The 18,352-nt window shown below is 42.7% G+C and overlaps 2 protein-coding genes across 2 annotated transcripts in view; one reads left to right on the top strand and one right to left on the bottom strand.

Annotated features, from left to right (window-relative positions):
- The window catches only part of LOC147999310 (uncharacterized), a 166,513-nt gene that overhangs the window by 122,726 nt on the left and 25,435 nt on the right, over nucleotides 1-18,352 (top strand). The window lies entirely within an intron of this gene.
- LOC147999312 (uncharacterized) lies at nucleotides 11,889-16,592 on the bottom strand. The gene is made up of 6 exons (XM_087596575.1): nucleotides 16,421-16,592; nucleotides 15,244-15,403; nucleotides 13,913-14,056; nucleotides 13,114-13,280; nucleotides 12,287-12,392; nucleotides 11,889-12,163 (listed from the first exon to the last, which is right to left on the bottom strand). The coding sequence occupies exons 1-5, from the start codon at nucleotides 16,545-16,547 to the stop codon at nucleotides 12,328-12,330; spliced, it is 663 nt and encodes a 220-aa protein (XP_087452701.1). The 5' UTR covers nucleotides 16,548-16,592; the 3' UTR covers nucleotides 11,889-12,163; nucleotides 12,287-12,327.

The raw sequence follows: 18,352 nt of genomic DNA, 5'->3' as shown, positions 1-18,352 counted from the left end.
TGTATGTGAGTATATATGTATATGTCTGTATGTATGTGTGGATATGAATGTGTGTATGCATGTATGTGTATACGTGTATATGTATATGTGTGTATATGTCTGTCTATGTGTGTGTATAGGTGTATTTGTATGTGTGTATATGTATTGTATGTGTGTATATGTGTGTATGTATATGTGTATGTGTGTATGCATGTATGTGTGTATGTGTGTATGTGTGTGTATGTGTGTGTGTATGTGTGTATGCATGTAGGTGTGTATGTATCTGTGTGTGAGCATGAATGTGTATAGTCATGTATATGCATGTGTTTTCATGTACGTGTATTCGTGTATATGTACGAATGTATGTGTGTATATGTATGTATGGACACACAAACACACACAATGTTAAAACATAAAAAGCTCCTTGGAGTATTCACCGTGCCTGGATAAGTGGTGACCATGTGGGGGAAACACATGTCCATGTAAGCACACCTGTTCACATGCGCTGAGCAATGCCCAGCCTGGTCTTGAGCTCACTACCTGCCCAACCATGAGTTTCTGCCCACCTGGTCTTCTCAGAGCCAGGTGACAATTGTTCCTGCCATTCCAGTTCTGTTCCCGTTTCTCATGCCACAAACCTTCTAGCTTGAATCTCACCTACTGACGCAGGAACCTAACAGCCTCCAACCCAGTGAAGTAAGTAAACTTCTTCCTGACATCCTCAGGCTTGGTGTCCCCCATGAGTCACAGGGAGGAAGGATGGCATGCACCAAGGAGAAGGGCCATGGGCAAGGAAGACAGGATCATAAGTCAGTCATCCCTGACACCAGCAAAGTGTGTGCTTCAGAGCTGGCTCTGCTCACTCTTGTCCCAGTGGCAGGACTTAAGAGTGGTGCCTACCTGTCACCCAGCGCTTAGAGACGTCTGAGGCATGAGAACCAGGAGTTCATGGCCATCGTAACTAATGGTGAGATCAAAGCCAGCCTGGGCTGCATGAGACTCAGTCTCAAAGCAGGCAAGGAGGAACTTGCTATATTTGAGCAAGGAAGCTGGAATCCTCCTGGGTTCTAAACATTCACTGCAATACAGAAAGATGCTAGGGCTAGTGTGGCAGAAAGTAGGAGACAGAGAAGCCAGGTTAACCCTCCCTAATCTTCTCATGCTGTGTGAGCTATGAGTAGATGGTGCCCTATACACTGTGGACAGGATGGTCTCTCAGACGGTTCAGAAAGCCATGGAGGACTCCAGCAATTCTCCACTTGGGTGTCACTTGAGTCTTATATGTGTGTGTTTACAAGCCAAAATATAAGATCCATAGGTGACTGTGTAAATTCAACATGGCACAGCCATGTGCTGGAATATTATTCAGCCTTACATAGGATTCAGATTCTGACCCTTGAACAGGAATGAGAATGGTAGCCATTCTCCTAAGTCAGACCTCCAGGCAGTGCAAAGACAAACTAACACTGTATGACACCACTGAGGGCTGCAGTGTCACCAGTTATATAAAGACAGAAAGCAGGAAGGTCTACAGAGCTCCAGGGGTGACATGGAGTGGGGAGGTTGGAGGGTAGGTGTGTAAGTGGGACTGAGCCTCAGAGGAATCAGACATGGCTGCAGAATATGCATGTGGCTGCCTCCCATACCTGTGGGTGCTGCCTCCTCAGAAAGGCAAATACAGTAAAAGAAAGGAACAGAGGAGACAGGCTCTGACCACCTGTAGACACACACAAATGACGTGACAGAATGTGCACACTGCTGCCTTTCTGCAGGAGCAATTGAGCTTCCAGAAGGGTTGAAAGAGGCTGGAAGGGCTGAGCATGGCACTGAGTTCAAGGACATAGCTTTAGGTCCTGGGGAACCTACGGTGCCCAGGCCCCATCCTGCTGATACTGAGGGACATCGCTGACATTCAGGGTGATGGCCGGGCTGGGCTGGGGAATAGGTGTCCACTCTCACCTGCCTCAGCTTGAAGATGCGCTGGGTGAAGTAGGACTGCAACTGCTTGTTGGATTCATTGATGCAAATCTGCTGGAAGCTATTCTGTTCAAAGTCCTCAAATCTGAATATGGCCAAGACACCAATGGGCAAGCACTGGGAGACAAGGTTTGGTTATAGCCGGGGCCTCCTGGAAAGACTAGCCCTCCTGAGAGGAGTTGCAGCAGAGGGGGTGTGTTTTCCTGACCTGTTTGGTACCCAGTGTTTTTTACCAAGGGTTCCTTTGTTACTTCTTGATGGAACCAGGCCTGCACATATCCAGGAAGCATTGGGGTGGAACCTAGGCTTGGTGCCCACATGCTGGCATCGCTGAGGGTGAAGCCTAGTCTATCACACTTCCAGACACCGAGTGCAGATGCCTGGGTTCCTATAGAATAGCGGTTCTTACCGTTCCTAATCCTGTGTCTCTTTATTTCAGTTCCTCATGTTGTGATCCCAACCATAAACTTATTGGAGAGCTACTTCATGAGTGTAACTTTGTTACTGTGAGGAACTGTAATGTAAATGTCTGGTGTGCAGGAGCTCTGATGTAGAACCCACAGATTGAGAGCAGCTGCTGTAGAGGATCAGAGTCCCCTGCCAGCCCTGGTGTTTGCAGAGATCCCCTGGGTTCCTAGTCTCCATGGCTTTCCCAAGGACAGGGTTTATTCTTGGCCGTCTCAGGGCCCGGAACCTCACAGAAACAGACTCTCCCATGTCCTTCCTGTTGAGGAGAGCGTGGTTGGTCCTCAGCACAGACCAGTCAAACAGGGTGCTGTATAGACACTTGGCCAGGGGTCTCCTGCAGTTATGGCCTCTGGACAGAGGGGTTTCTTCACTGGGGTGGGGCAACCATGCCAGGTACAGGCAGTGATGCTCAGAGTCAAGACCTAGTTTTGTCTTATTTTCATAGACAAAGTTGCCCAGGCTGGCCTCGAACTTGCCGTGTAGCCAAGGATAATTAAACAACTGATCCTACTGCCTCTACCCCCCATGGGCTGAGATTGCAGATGAGTGTCACCAGAGCTGGCTTGTCACAGGTGCTATACGGCTCTAAGTCTGGGGCCTCATGTGCAGGAGTGTTATGACTGTGCCATCCCCACCCCGCATGAGGGTTTTCACCTTTCTCCTGCTGAAGTCTGCTTAATCCTACCCTGGCCCCAGGACACAGCAGCTGTGGGAGCCTCAAAGCCTGGGGCTTCAGCACAGCATTGGTACACAGCATAGCATGCAGCCTACAGGGCTGTGAAAAAGCCAAGGAAGTGGTTCTCAGCTCACCCCCTGTAGGAGTGTCTAGTCCATCCTTCTCTCCATGGACGCAGACATCTGCTTCCAACTGCCCAACATGTCCCTCTGGTTTTGACTTTCCTGGATGCCATGTCAATGCCACCACACAGAGTGCTGCCTCTACTGGGGACACTCACACAACCTCTCTGGGGGACATCTGAGCCAAGCAGGGATTGGGTGCACTGCAGAGAGGTCAAGTCATGTCGTGAAGTACCTTGTCCCACAAAGGCTCACTGTTCAGGGAGTTGACTGGAAAAGTAAGCTTATGCCCCTGGGCAGGGTTCCCCATAGGGAGTGTCCCACACCCTGCTATCAGGTCTATTCCTGGTGCCATGCAAATTCAATTTGCAAGACCCAATGCTCTGGAAATGTCAAGAGCTAACGGAAATGTACCAGGAAGTGCACACCATAGCAAAGGGAGAGGATGGCACAGAGACCTATGCTATGGGTTAAAGGGCACGGAAAGGCCACCTCGAGCACAGGGGTCAGTCACCTCTTTCACAAACAAGGCAAAGGTCAATGCTCTCAGCTCTGGGAGCCTAAAGGGCTCTGTGGCTCCTAAGCCCTGCAGCTGCAGCCAGAAGCAGCACTGAACAGGATGTAAATGCTGAGTATGGCGATGTCAATAAAACTTTATTTACAAAACCAAATTGGTGGTAGTAGTGGTGGTGGTGGTGGTGGTGGTGGTGGTGGTGGTGGTGTTGGCGGACTGGTTCATTTCAAAGCATGCTGGAGTGGCATGGCCACTGAGCATCGGGAAACACAGAAAGGAATGCGACTGGACGCAGGGCTCCCAACACCCTAGACGTCGACCTATGGCACTGGAACAGGGTCCCTGAAGGTAAGTCTGGACAGTCAGATAAGGTAAGTACAATTTATTACAAGGAAATGGGACAAGATAAATCTTCTCTTCATCTCGCTATGCTTAAGCATCTTTAAGAGTGCAGGGAATTCATGTCTATCAGTCTGGTTTAGAAAAGTGTTTAGAGACAGCAAGAGTAAACTCCATGGTTCCCTGACGAGGGTTCCAGGGATTCTGATATCTGGGTCAAAGTGAAAGTTAAGGTGAAAAAGGCTGTCAGGCAGGGCAAAAAGATTCCAATTTCTGGTCTCTTTGAGCTGTAATTTTTACTGTGTTCAAGGCCATGAATGCAGACAGGGTAATAACGAATACAGAACAAGAAGCTACAGCTTCATTAAGACAAAACGAAAGTAAAAGTTTTGCCCTCTGCACCATTGCCTGAAGCAGGTTTTTCTAAGTCGTTTCCCGGGGATGGCATGTTGATCATTAGATTCACACAATGATAATGACGAATTCACCTGCCTTTTCTTTTCCTATAATTAGGCCAGCATCGATTCAAGGTGTGGCCCAACCGACTTATTATAAAGGATGATACTGGTTGGTTGAAAAAGGTAGTAGCTTTCTATGAACCATATATTAAGTTTTTATGTATATTAAAATTAACATTGGAAAGAACAATGGTAGGAGAGGAAGCTGGAGGACAACTGCTGCAAATGCTTGCTTTTGAAAATGCTAATGAAGAGTACAGGTGAGCATTATTACCTATAAAGGAGGCTGGGGATATTAATGCTTATATGAAGGCATGCAAGGGTGTCTTTTCTGAAAATGGAAAGATGCATATTTGGCACGTATTGATCCAGATAGAGTTATTAAATTATATGTTTAAATACTCTTGAATATCCTACAGGCGCTTTCGCTCAGGATGAGTTGCCTTTAGAATGGGTTTATATTAAATAAAACTTTAACCAAACATTAACAAATAATGAGGAACAAATTTCTTTAATTATTCAGCAAGGCATACAAAGACCTGTTACTCTGTGGGGATATGATTGTGCTGCTATTGTTTTCCCATTATGCAAAGATAAAGGGGAATATTTAATGCAGATGTCTGAGGTTTTTCAATTAGCCATGATTTCTTACACTGGAAATATTGAATTTCATCCTCCCCATAGTAAATTGTGGGATTGCTTTAAAAAACAAAAAAAATTTGATAAATACACTAATTTCTGTTGATCCATTACCATCAGCCTTTACTGTGTTTACAGATGGCTCTAAGACCAAGATGGCTTATTGGACCAAAGATTAATTTTGGGGACAAGAATCTTCTTTTGGGTCAGTACAACAAAATGAATTATTAGCGGTAATTAATGTATTCCAGGATTTTACTCATGATGTAAAAATATTATAGCTGAGTCCGCTTATGTTGTAGGAGTAGTACAGAATATTGCGACTGCTGTTGTTTCTACATCTAAGCCTACATTAAATGTTATTCTCACATATTAAAGGACTATTGTTATTATGAAACTCTAGAATATTCATTACACATACTAGATCACATTCAAAATTTCCAGAATCTTTAACACTTGGCAATCCTATGGTAGATCAATTAGTGGCATTTGCTACCCCAGAAGAACACAGTCATAATCATGCCAATACAGGATATTTACATATTAAATATAAGCTTCCCAATTCTCAAGCCAAACAAATTATTGCTAATTGTCCTATGTGTCAGTCTTCACGTATAAAATGTGTTCCATCTCAAATTAATCCCAGAAGGATGCAACTTAATACATCGTGGCAGATGGATGGAACCCATATTCCTGAGTTTGGTCGCCTTTCACATATAGATGTAAGCATAGATAATTTTTCAAAATTTGTGTGGGCTACGCCATTGCCAGGAGTACGCACTGCTCATGTTATACAGCATCTATTGGAAATTTTTGCTGTTATGGGACTGCCCTCTAAAATTAAAATTGATAATGGACCAACATATATTTCTTATCAATATAAACAATTTTGTCAACGATATCATATTGTACATATTACTGGTACAGAACACAATACACAAGGACAAGCTTTTGTTGAAAGGATTCACCATACCCTGAAATGACAAATTATAAAATTACAAAGGGGGAAAAGAGATGGCCTCATGCAACCTGAATGGAGTTTGCAGACCAGTTCCAGAGCTATATTGGCACAAGCATTATACATTATTAATTTTCTTAATTTACCACAAGGTGAAGTTATATCAAGAGCCGATAGACACTTTGTTGAACTTCCCCCCAGAAGGCATGGAACAGACAGTATGGATAAAAATTGCCCGGGATGCTGAATGGCAGGAAGGGACATCATTGTATATAGGGGAGAGGGTTTTGTCTCATTACAGGATGGGAGACTATTCTGGTTACCTGGGAGATGGATCCAAGCACAGAATAATAAGAACTGCTCCCTACCCTCAAAGGAATCCAGTTAAACCTGCTACATTTTCTCCTGATGGATGTTCTCAGGAGATGAGGAGGTGTCCTCCATTACTGAGGCCCTGGCTTCTCTTAGTGTCCACAAACAACAATGGATAAGGATCCGTGTAGTGACAACCCTATTACCTATATGGGGTAAGGTGAAGCGATTAAGCACTGAAAGGAATAATTTTGTCCCCTTCAGGAAAGTCCTGTACTGCTGAGCACTTATTCTTAGCAATGTGTGTTTTACTCATGGTTTCTTCTGCTGCGGCCAATGCCAGTTATCGGGCTTATATTGCTTATCATGATGAAATCCTACTACTTTTCTGTTAGTAAATATATGGATAATGACACAGAACATGATTGGAAGTTAATTCAAGCCTATTTAGAGGGTAATGAAAGTGCTTCAAAAGTAATTAATGCCTTGAAATATGATGTTCGAATGTCTTTTGGTAAACAGCTAGAAGATACTACCCCTATGGAAATAGCGAAATTATTGGCTGATCAATTGACAGGATTAGATCCCAAGGCTTGGCTTCAAAGGATTTTCCATAGCTTGGGAGGAGCTAGTTTTGCCATAATCTTATGTACATTATGTATTATGTTGCTTTATTTTTACATGACTAAACCCCTACAAGGACCTTTAGCTATGTTATGTAAAGTGTTACTTTAAAACAAAAGAAAAAAGAAGGAATTGTTAAGACATAGAGATGCAGCTCCCAGGCAGGGTCAAGAAAGGCCTGGTGACAGATTCAAGTAGGGGCTAGAATGCCGCCCTGGAGAAGAAAATGTTTTTCTCACTTGGCCTTAAATTATGTTCTGCTGTGTCCCATTTCTGTGGAAGTGGTTCTAACGCTCTCTTGGTAATGGTGAGTATATTTTGATTATAATAAGAAAGGTGATTTGTTATATGAATATTTTTAGAAGAAGCTTTTGTTTATTCGTCTTTCTTTGTTTAATCTTCCCTCATTGTTCCTGGTATCCTGGGAATAATGATCTTATGGTATCTTGACACAATGAAAATTGTAGTAATGCATATTCTTAGCTTAATAAGGATTAATAAAGCTTGCAACTGCGTGCAGTTTCTTATGCCTTGCTCTGCATCCCCTGTGTCCTGGGGTATGCGACCATACCCAGCGCCCCAACTCACTAGACATTGACAATGGGTCACCCCACAAAACACAGAAGCATCTACCTTAGTCAAAAATGGACATTTTATTGAATGCATACACTAACACTGATTGATCACATCCATAGCTAAGATACTAGGGGCAGATCCGTGGCCCAAAATACATTCCTCTAAACCTATAAAGAAAGAAAGAAAGAAAGAAAGAAAGAAAGAAAGAAAGAAAGAAAGAAAGAAAGAAAGAAAGAGAGGAAGGAAGGAAGAAGAAAAAACACAAAAAACTTAAGCTTCTCATAGGAACTTCGCAGGAAGTGTTGTCTGGCGGTCAGTTCTGATTAGGCCATTTTAGATGAAACAGTGCATAGTGACCCTTAATGTGATGGGCCCTATATAAAGCTTTTTGCAATATTGGAATTTTAACAAACCTCATCCAGAACATACAGCAGAGGCAAGGATGTGATCACCATGTCCTTGCTCTCTATCAGGTTATTTTTCTGTGTCCCTGATTGTCAGGCATAGAACAGCAACAATCTGAAATAGCTGGTAGACATGGAACAAAGTGGCTAAAACTATAGTTGTGGGTTGCACACCTCAACTGTCAATGGCTAATGCTGTCCTCACAGTCCTCGGAGGCCCCTCTTGTAAGACTATCTATTGGAAAGTGGAAGCAGGTTTATCTGAGCTCAAAGTGAACCTGGCCAGCCAGGGAGAGGGCAACATGGGATACTTGAGACCCTCTCTTAAACCAGCACAAAAACCAACCCTTCATTCAAAGCATCATCTATTAATTCTTTATTATTTACCACTTTCTCCCTACCAGCCTTTCAGTCTGGAATGGTAGAAAAGGACTGGGAATGTTCCTTCTATTCTAAGGACCTTGATCTCTCTTTCCTTAGGTCCACATTAAGAACACATGCAAATGGGTATCACCATCTGAACAACTTAGTATCATCTACTCAGTATATCTAGCCTAATACTGTTGTATGACAATCTCAAGCTTCCCTGAGTTTCGCTGACCTAGCAAGAAGTATGAAGTACTGAGGCCACACCCCAGTGATCCTTTCAAGGGGTTAAAAGAAAGCCGTGAGAGAAACTCCACTTCTTTGTCCTTAGATTAAATCACATTGACACAATGTGGGTGGACTATTTAACCAGACATGTTTCTCCCAACCCCACCTTTTTGAGTTCAGACCATGGCAGAATTCATGCCCCACCACCCTAGATATTGAGTTTAGTGATATGTAATTATTATTTAAACCTATGTATTAAATTTTGTCATTTTGTTAATTTTTGTGGTTTTCACAGTCTTCTTTGATTAACTTTCCTAGTTTTATTAATTTATCCCCAGTGTTCTCTGGTGTTTTGTCCTTCCCTTCAAACTAAAGTATTCCTTTTAGGATCCGCTAAAGAGCTGTCTTACTGGTTACTCATATTGTGTTAAATTTATTTTTAGTGTGCATTAGTCAGCACAGTAGCTGTGCAGCTGCCTGACCTCCATGGACCAGATCTACTTTCCAAACAATAACGCTAACTCTTACTGACTGTAGCATCTTGGCTGCTCTTTGTTCCCCTTGGACAGCCCTCAGGACCAGGCGCTCCTCCCCCTTAACCATGGATGCTGTCCTCTTCCTCTCTCCTCTCCATCACACACGTTCTTCCTTTATTCTCTGGCAGCTTCTTCTTCCTTCTTCCCTCCTCATGATCCTCTCTAGCAAAGCCCTCAAAGCTGACCTCCCCCATCTCTCTGCTGTGCAGCTGTTGGCTGTTGGCTTCATTATAATCACAGTTAACTGGGAGCAGGGTCAGTTATTTGGGGTTAACCAGTCTTGAGTTCTACAATTAGCATTAAAATACAAGCAGCATTAGGCCAATACACTACAGGGGTGTTGTTTGTTTGTTTGTTTGGTTTGGTTTAATTTTCATTTACCTTTTTACTTGTTATTTTATTTTTGGCTATTTTTTATTAAATGGTGATTTTATTTATTTACATTTCAACTGTTGTCCTGCTTTCCACACTCCCCTCATCAAACCTTACATCCCTTTTCTGCTCAGCTTTGCCTATGTGACAGTGATTCCCCACCCACACATATCCATTCCCACCTCACACCTCTAGGATCTCCATTTGGTGGGCAACAAGCCTCACCTGAACCATAGAGCATCCTTGCATACACTTTTGCTGGCAGTTTGGCCCCTGGGAGCTTAGGGATTAGGGAAAGAAGATCTGTTCAGATATTAAAGCCAATGATTGCTGCATTCTCTTCTTTTTCTGGTTATAGGTGAAATTATGTTTGTGTGCTTCTCTTTTTTTAAATTATTGAGAGAAGATTAATTTCTTGGTTTTTCTTGGGTATAGTTTAGTTCATTGTCTTGGAGTTTTCCTCCTATTAGCCTCTGTTGTGCTTTCCTCCAGAAAAGAATTCTTTAAATTTGGTTTTGTCATGAAATATCCTGGTTCCTCCTTTTATGGTGATTGAGGATTATGCTGGATATAGGAGCCTGTGTCTGCATTACATCTGCCCAAGATTTTCTGACTTTTAGAATCTCTGTTGAGAAGTCTGGTGTAATTCAGATATGTCTGAATTTATTTGTTACTAGATATTTATACCTTACCCCTTTTAATGTTCTTTCTTGATCTGTGCATTTAGCGTTTTAATTATTATGTGAATGGAGGAATTTTTCTGGTACAATTAGTTTGATGTCCTGTAGGCTTGTTGTACCTTTATGGCCTTTTCTCTCTTTACCTTATGGAAGTTTGCTTCTATGATTTGTTGAAGGTGTTTACTGGACCTATGAACTAGAAATCTTAATTCTCTTCTCTATTTATTATCCTTAGGTTTCAACATTTAATTGTGTCCTGAAATTCATGGATGTTTTGGATTCAATAAACCATACATGTTTATCTGAGATGGGTGTTTTGTGCTTTGTGGGATGACCTCCTTGACCCCAGGCTGCATGAAGAATCTCAGCTGACAATGGGGACATAAATTATGAGTATGTGTAGCAAGACCCAGGCCTCTTCCAGGTTCTTAGATATTAACTGAGAACCTCAAATACAGTAGTAATGTGATAGTGTGGTGTGAATCTAGTTACTCTTCTCTATTTTGATATAGATGACTCTTTTTGTGTCATGGTCACCTTATAATGACTAGAAGACCTAAGCTTGAGAATGACTAAAGACTACCTTGCTTCTCTAGCAGCTGAGCTTTTAAAAGTCCTGGTGTGACAGCAACTGTTGGTGGACATTCTGGATTATTCCTTCTGTACTTTAACTCTCTGTGTCACTTCCACCATCAGTAAGTTAGTTCAATTCCATAAATTGGAAATCCATCACCTGGAAGAAATACTCTTTTTTTTTAAAGATTTATTTATTTATTTATTTATTTATTTATTTATTTATTTATAGTATACAAGTACACCGTGACTGTCTTCAGACAGACCAGAAGAGGGCATCATATCTCATTACAGATGGTTGTGAGCCACCATGTGGTTGCTGGGATTTTAACTCAGGACCTCTGGAAGAGCTGTCAGTGCTCTTAACCACTAAGCCATCTCTTTAGCCCAAGAAATACTTTCTGAATATGATCTGAGATTGGCCATGGAAAAAGGGTAGCTTGAATTGTCCCACCTAGGTTCTGGGCCTGCACAGGCCTGCTCTCCAAAAGAAACCTGTGTTCACAGCTGTTGGCTGGCTAAGAACGATTTCACGAGACGTGATACACAGCCCTCGGACTTCTGCTTCAGTCATCTGCACAATTTCTCCCAGATGATGTCCTCATACCGCCAGCAGGCGGGTGATGAAGCTGTCCAGAACACCAGAGCTCTGTAGGGATGCCTGGCAACCTAACACGTTGAGCAGGCAAGCTCAGTAAGTTCCCTGTGAACACACATCTCCTGAGATCTCTCTATTTAATCATAGGTGATCTTGTCCACCTAATACAGCACCTCATGTGGAATAACAAAAGCCACCTGCAGGAGCTGTGGTGATGACTCACAGGTTAGAGCATCTGCTGCTCTCTCAGAAGAACCACATGCCCCTAACAATTGGGTAAAGTATGTCAGTGATTACATCATAAAGTGTTTGTTGGAGACACAGCCACATTATCCACACAAAAAACACTATCACACTGGGTACCCCTTAGTGAGTTTGAATTCACTTATTAGCCCAGGCTCCATGGAACATGCAGAGATCCATCTCTAGCTGTCAGTTCTAGGTCCACAGAACCCTTGAGTAAGAATGATGGTCTTAAGAGTCAAGAGATAGAATTCAATTTTTATTCATAACAAATACATTTTTACAACACAACAGGATTAAAATGAATAAAAATATTTAAAAATATTTGAAAGTAAAAATAGTAACAAGAACACATAAATATGAAACAACAAAAAGAAAACTTCAATTAAAATCATAACAAAAAAATTTCTAAACATAATCATATTCTTAACGAACATGTGGAAGCACAGACGTATTGGTGTTTCTCCTCTAGCACACATAATGAAAGGCGGTCCCCCAAGTTGTCTCTCAAGTTGTGTTTTCTGAAGAAGAAAGTGAGTAAGACCTGAATCAGTCAGGCTGGCTTAGTGTTATATAAATTTAGGGTCTCTAAGAAATGACAAATTAACTCTGAGGAAGAATATTCATCCAAAAAATATTGTTACCATTCAGGATGTTTGTCATCAGGGACTCCTGAGAAAGCAACTCATTCTTCAGGAAGCTCTCTTACTGGGGTGTGTCCAATTCCAGCTCTCTTGCACTTTCTGAGACCTAGGAGAGGAACACAGTTTTAAGACACTGATTTGGTGGGGAAATGCTAGCCAGCTGTCAGAATGCTGCCTTCTACCACCTCAGTTCTATTGGACAGTCGACATGGACCTTTTAACTGATATCATTGTTGCTAACTCTGCAGGTAGGGCAAAATCCCCGGCAAGCCTCACTGTAATGTGGGCTGACAATATGGGACCCAGACTTATACCAGTGCAAACCAAGAACAGGGCAAAGGGAAGAGACCTCATTGGGTTGCCGGAAGAAAGGAGATGTCCATATGTCACCAAGGTTAAAGTCAATGACAAGTACTAATTTGACATTTGCACTTGGTTCTTATCCCGGAAAGGTGCTTCCTACACAAGAAGTCACATTAACACAGAGTGTCATTTGTCAAAGAACCACGAACTTGTTCAAAGCTCTGCATAGGATCCAATCTATCACATGGATATGCAATAATGAGGTATGTTATTCATCTGTCACCATTTCTAGACTGCAGCTTCAAAAAGAGCAGCAAAATATACTTGCAAAATAATTCAGTTTCTGAAAAGTGTTTAACTTCCCAGAATACTTGTGCATAGGCAGAGCAATGAACAATTCCATTACATGAGGTGGTTGGCTGGTTGTGATTGTAAATTAGAAAGGAGGTAGGAGGAAGCAAATATGTATCAAATTGGCAAATTTTATCAGATATTGTTAAGCTAAAACAGCTGTTTGTCCCTACCAGATGATGCTGGGTCTGGACGTTGCTGGTCTTTATCTTTCTTGCTTAAGTCAACCAAATATTTCTGGTTCAGTGCACACTCAAGATGTCCCTCCTTGCTCCCCTGCTTCAGTGGGACCAACTTCTTCCTGCATGTGTTCTCCATCAGGAGCTGGCTGAGCAGGTTTCTGGAAATACAGTCTGCAGAGTAAGATCATGCTGCCCCTTTCTCCCATTCCTACTCCCAAGTCCCACTAACTCTACCAGGTCCCAGATACCCATGAAGACTTAATAAAATACATCTCGATACACATAATGCTGCTGCACAAACCACAAAGAGTTAATTCAGGGAAGAATAAATTGTTTGCTTGGCCCGAGCACCAATTAGTGTCCACATCTCTCAAAAAGAACATGGATCTACAACTATCCATGAAAGCCCAATGCATGGGGCAACATCAATTAGTAGTTGGCAAGCACCCGCAAAAGAGGTCAGTAGAACCAAGAGAAGGTCATGCTAACCCTGTGGTCCACGCACTGAGTGTTGTAAAACCTGGTATGACCCCAGAGGCCCAGGTCAGCCTAATAAGGTTCTGCTGACTTCAATCAGTGCTGTTCTATCTAGAGCCTTCTGCAGATGCCTAGACAGTCCTGGGATGAGTAACAGTCTTTTATGGAACTGAAAACTGAGTCCTAATGACCCTGGAACACTGATGTGTAAACAGCACAAGAGATAGAACCAGAGCTGAAGACCGTCCAATCCAGAACAAAGGAATCAGAAATGGCCATTCCACAGGTGACAGCCTTTCTGACCAGGACTTACCTAGAGAAGGTAATCTCCTTCTTCAGCTTATGGTTGTTCTCATGGATCTCAGTGTTCTCCATCTCTAAGTTGTACAGAATTGACATGACCACCTCCTCCATTCTCTCCAGGTCTTCATAATATGGATTTGGCCTGAAGTGTGGCCTGGCCCCAAATGATAGAATACAATGAACATCAGCATTTAGGAAGATATGAACTCAGGGTGGGTCCTGTACTACACCAGTCCTGGAAGGACACCTTCTGAATTCTACATATTGGACCTTCTTCAGCTTCAGAAACATGTTTTTCTGCGTCCAGCACACCAGAATCTCGGCATCCAGATGGAGGGTTCCCTGGCTCCCTTTATTCAATCAAGAGGAAATCTGCAGTCCAGCCAGTTGAGCTTTCAAGAGCCTAGGCCACACCTCTCCATGCTCCCCCACCCCCAACGCACCCAGAATCCTGTGATTTCCTTTTTCCTGTCCTGATAACAGACCATATATCAACCCAAAATTATAATCTGCACAACGAATACAAATATACAGACAAACGTGGCCACATAAGCAAAGAACTGTGCTGTTGACCGTGGGCCTCCCAGAACAAAGCATTCACATCACCATGAAAGTGTCACAGGTAAATACTCAGGCCAAGACATAGACTCCTATATTCCAGGTGTGGAGGGAAATATAAACATATAACAGTTGTGCATATGCATTTGGATGTATGCACACACAGACTCACAGACTGAGACACACCCACAAAAAAAAAGAGAAATGTAAACAGAGTCAGAGAAAGAGAAAAGCAAATATGGAAACAGAGAGCACTGTGAGAACCAGGAGAAATGCATGCACCATTGCTGTGTCCGAGGGGCTCCCACAGACACACAGACAATAACAAACAGGCCTGAGCCTGACAACTTCTAGTCAAGCATTGAGATGAACTGTTTGGGACCAGGCCCCTCAGGCTGCTGCCTGGATCTTCCAGCACTCAGTCCCTGCCTAGCAAGTACAGAGACTCACCATAAACTCACTGCAATTACAATCTTGCAAAGCCACCAGCTGTCAAGGGCTTTGCAAATGCACACTAGACACTCACTCTCCCTGACTTTATCCCCGAATTCTTCATTCAGACCACAAGTTCTGCTTTTCAATAAATGGAAGCAGATGAGTCCATTGTCCATCTCTCTCCTCAGGAAGGGTCAAGGTTCTGAATCTCCTCTATATGGGAGGTGAGGTTTAGCACAGGGTGGTTAGGGAGGCACAGCTTTCTAGAACCCAAAACCTTAATAGGATAAGATGAAGGTGACCTTGCAGACCCAGGAATGAAACAAGAGTGTTTGGAGCGATTCATACCTGTTGTTTTTGGATCTCTCTGTCAGAAACCTCAGCCGATCTCTCAGGTCATTTCTCTCCTCGGTAATGAGCTGCAGCTCTTTAATCAGCCTCTCCTTTTCCTTCTTGACCTGCTTCTCGCTTGGGGCAGTTTCAGGGGAAGATGTTTCTCTCCCAGCTTCTGTAGGTAGAAGAACACAAGTGAACCTGCATGGGGAGAATGCATAGTGTGTACATAGACCACAGTTAGGCCTAAACAGGAGAACAAGCCTGGAACCCAGTGTCACTGCTAGGCGATTGGTCTATCCTCAGTGGATCTCAGTTCTCCCACTACTCTATAGAGACCAAGAGATGTAAGCAGCCAGGTGTTCCTTATGCCGGACATCAGGTGCTTACATGTACTACGGAGATGGCTTCTCCAGGATAATCATCAACTGAACAGGGTACAGCTTTATTTCAGGACCCTCACCACTGTGGCTTCAGAACTCAGATGATAAATTCACCATCCACAAGACTTGAGTGACTGGAGACACTCAGATGTCCTACCCTGATACTCTAGGCCAATATCTTTGGATTTAAACGCATTTCCAGGGAGGACATGGTCAACAGACTTATCAATTCCCCTATTTGAAATACCAAACCCCTGAAGTGCCAATGGGTTACAGGCTGAATCTTGGTCTACACGTTCCAAATAGTTTTGGTATTTTAGAAAAATGTTTGTAACACACAACCTCTAATATATAAAGCTAAGGATGACCCTGCAATTAGAAGAAATCCGAGAAGGTCTAAGAACATAAGGTTATTGCCTGGAGCACAATTCTCCCCCTGTTCCTACTGTCAGATATCCACTGTATTTAAAGAAGCAATGATAGTGAAATACATTGCAGTCCTGTCTAAACTCAGAAAAAGTGGACCCTCCATGACTCCTGATGGTGTTTTTATATCAATGTAACATACCAAATGAACTGAAAAGTAAAGGCCAGAAGTTCACAGTGTAATAGCATTGGCCTAACCATATCCTCCCAGTGGGGATAGAGAATCTAAAGTTCTGAAATCCTTGACTTTCAGGAATTGTGATATTCATGGAAATTCAATTCCTTTTCAGATGCTCCAGTTTATGTGGCCCATTGCTAGAAAGGTCAGCTTAAGCCTGCAGCCCCCCTGACAGGGAGCTCAAAATATACTGCCCAGAACTTACTAAACATTCCCCAGAAGTGCTGTCTCTGTCCATCATTACTTTGAGACGAAAGGCCAGATTCCTTCACTCTAGTCTGTCCACAATCGACATTCCCCCTCCCAAAACGCTTGCGAAGACGGGAAAACATGTCTTAGCTTGTAACTGCCAGACTCAGACTGAGAGAAAGTAGGGCACTGGTTGTCACTAATGTCTGGTGACATCACAGAGGATGCCAGAACTCTCTAGGAGACAATAGAATGTCCAAGAAGGGACAGCAGATGTCATGGGGAGCAGACTTTGCCTCCCTGCTAATGTTCTCCCTGTACTGAGCATAAGCAGAGGTGCCCTTTCCAGGAGACTTTCCCGGGGCAGAGTCACTGAGCATCTCCTGCTTCCAAAGCCAAATTTTCTTCAAGGCTTGATTAGAAAAAAACCTTAGTAATTCCTATGCATCTAAATGAATGTTTCCTTCTATATCTTGCCCCAAAATGTCTCATCCTAACTCAAATTGTCCTCATTCACCAATGTTAGCCATTAAAACTTCCTGAGATTTCATACCAGCTTGAATATGCAGTCAAAAGTTCTCCTGTCTCATTATGTACAGGTGCTTTATATCACATCAAGAAATAGTCTGCATGTAGGTTACAACATGGGTGTGTGTTAGGGGAACACTCATGAAGTCATGTGCTTAACAATCGACAATTGCCAGAATATTCCTTAGTAGAAAGAGTTGAAATCTTTATGGTGCTAGGAAAAGTGTGGAGACCAGTTGGCAGAGGAAAGTGCAATATTGGAGCCACCAGTGAACGGAACCTCATGCTGCTTGTGGGGTTCTCCTCTCTGCACCAATGTCGCCAAAGGAGCACTGCTCACAGGCCTGAGTAAGATATACCATGAGCTTCTATCAGAAAAATAAAATAGTCAAGAGATATAGGGGGTGCACAGAAAGGTCTAAAATGAGGCTATAAACATCATTAAGTGGATAGAGCAAGGTCCCAGCACCTGTACACTGGAAAATGGCCACCACACCAAACACAAAAGCATCTATCATAGTGAAAAATGAATACTTTATAGAATGCACACACTAACATTGATTGATCACATCCATAGTTCAAATTTTGGGGGCAAATTCATGGCCCTAACTATCTTTCTCTCAACCCATATAGCAAAAAATAAGAAAGACAGAGAAAAGGAAAAGTCAAAACAAAATCCAAAGCTTCTCATATGAGGACTGCAGGAAGTGTTATCTGGTGGTCAGTTCTGATTAGACATTTTAGATAGAACAGTGCACAGTGACCCTTGATGTGATGGGCCCTATATAAAGCTTTTTGCTATATTGGAATTTTAACAAACCTCATCCAGAACGTACAGAAGAGGTAAGGATGTGATCCCCATGTCCTTGCTCTCTATCAGGTTATTTTTCTGTGTCCTTGATTGTCAGGCATAGAACAGCAACAATCTGAAATAGCTGGTAGACATGGGAAAACATGGCTAAAACTATAGTTGTGGATTACACACCTCAACTGTCAAAGGCTAATGCTGTCCTCACAGTCCTTGGAAGCTACTCTTGTAAGCCTATCTATTGGAAATGGAAGGAGGTTTATCTGAGCTCAAAGTGAACCTGGCCAGCCAGGGAGAGGGCAACATGGGATACTTGTTACCCTGTCTAAAACCAGCCCAGAAACCCACACTTCATTCAAAGCATCATCCACCAATTCTCGATTATCTACCATTCTCTCCCTACCAGTCGTTCAGTTTGGAATGGTAGAAAAAAATGGAACTGATCTTTCTATTGTAAGGACCTTGATCTCTCTTTTCTTAGGTCCACATTAAGAGTATATATAAATGGATATCACCATCTGAACATCTTAGTATTATCTACTCTGTATATCTAGCATAATACTGTGCCTAAGACAGTCTCAATCTTCCTTGAGCATTGTTGCCCCAGAAAGA

The sequence above is a fragment of the Rattus norvegicus genome, chromosome 19 (genome assembly GCF_021556685.1).
Source record: "Rattus norvegicus strain SHRSP/BbbUtx chromosome 19, alternate assembly SHRSP_T2T, whole genome shotgun sequence".
NCBI lineage: Eukaryota > Metazoa > Chordata > Mammalia > Rodentia > Muridae > Rattus > Rattus norvegicus.
The sequence above is the reverse complement of the archived record's forward strand: the minus strand, read 5'-3'. Positions and strand labels throughout refer to the sequence as shown.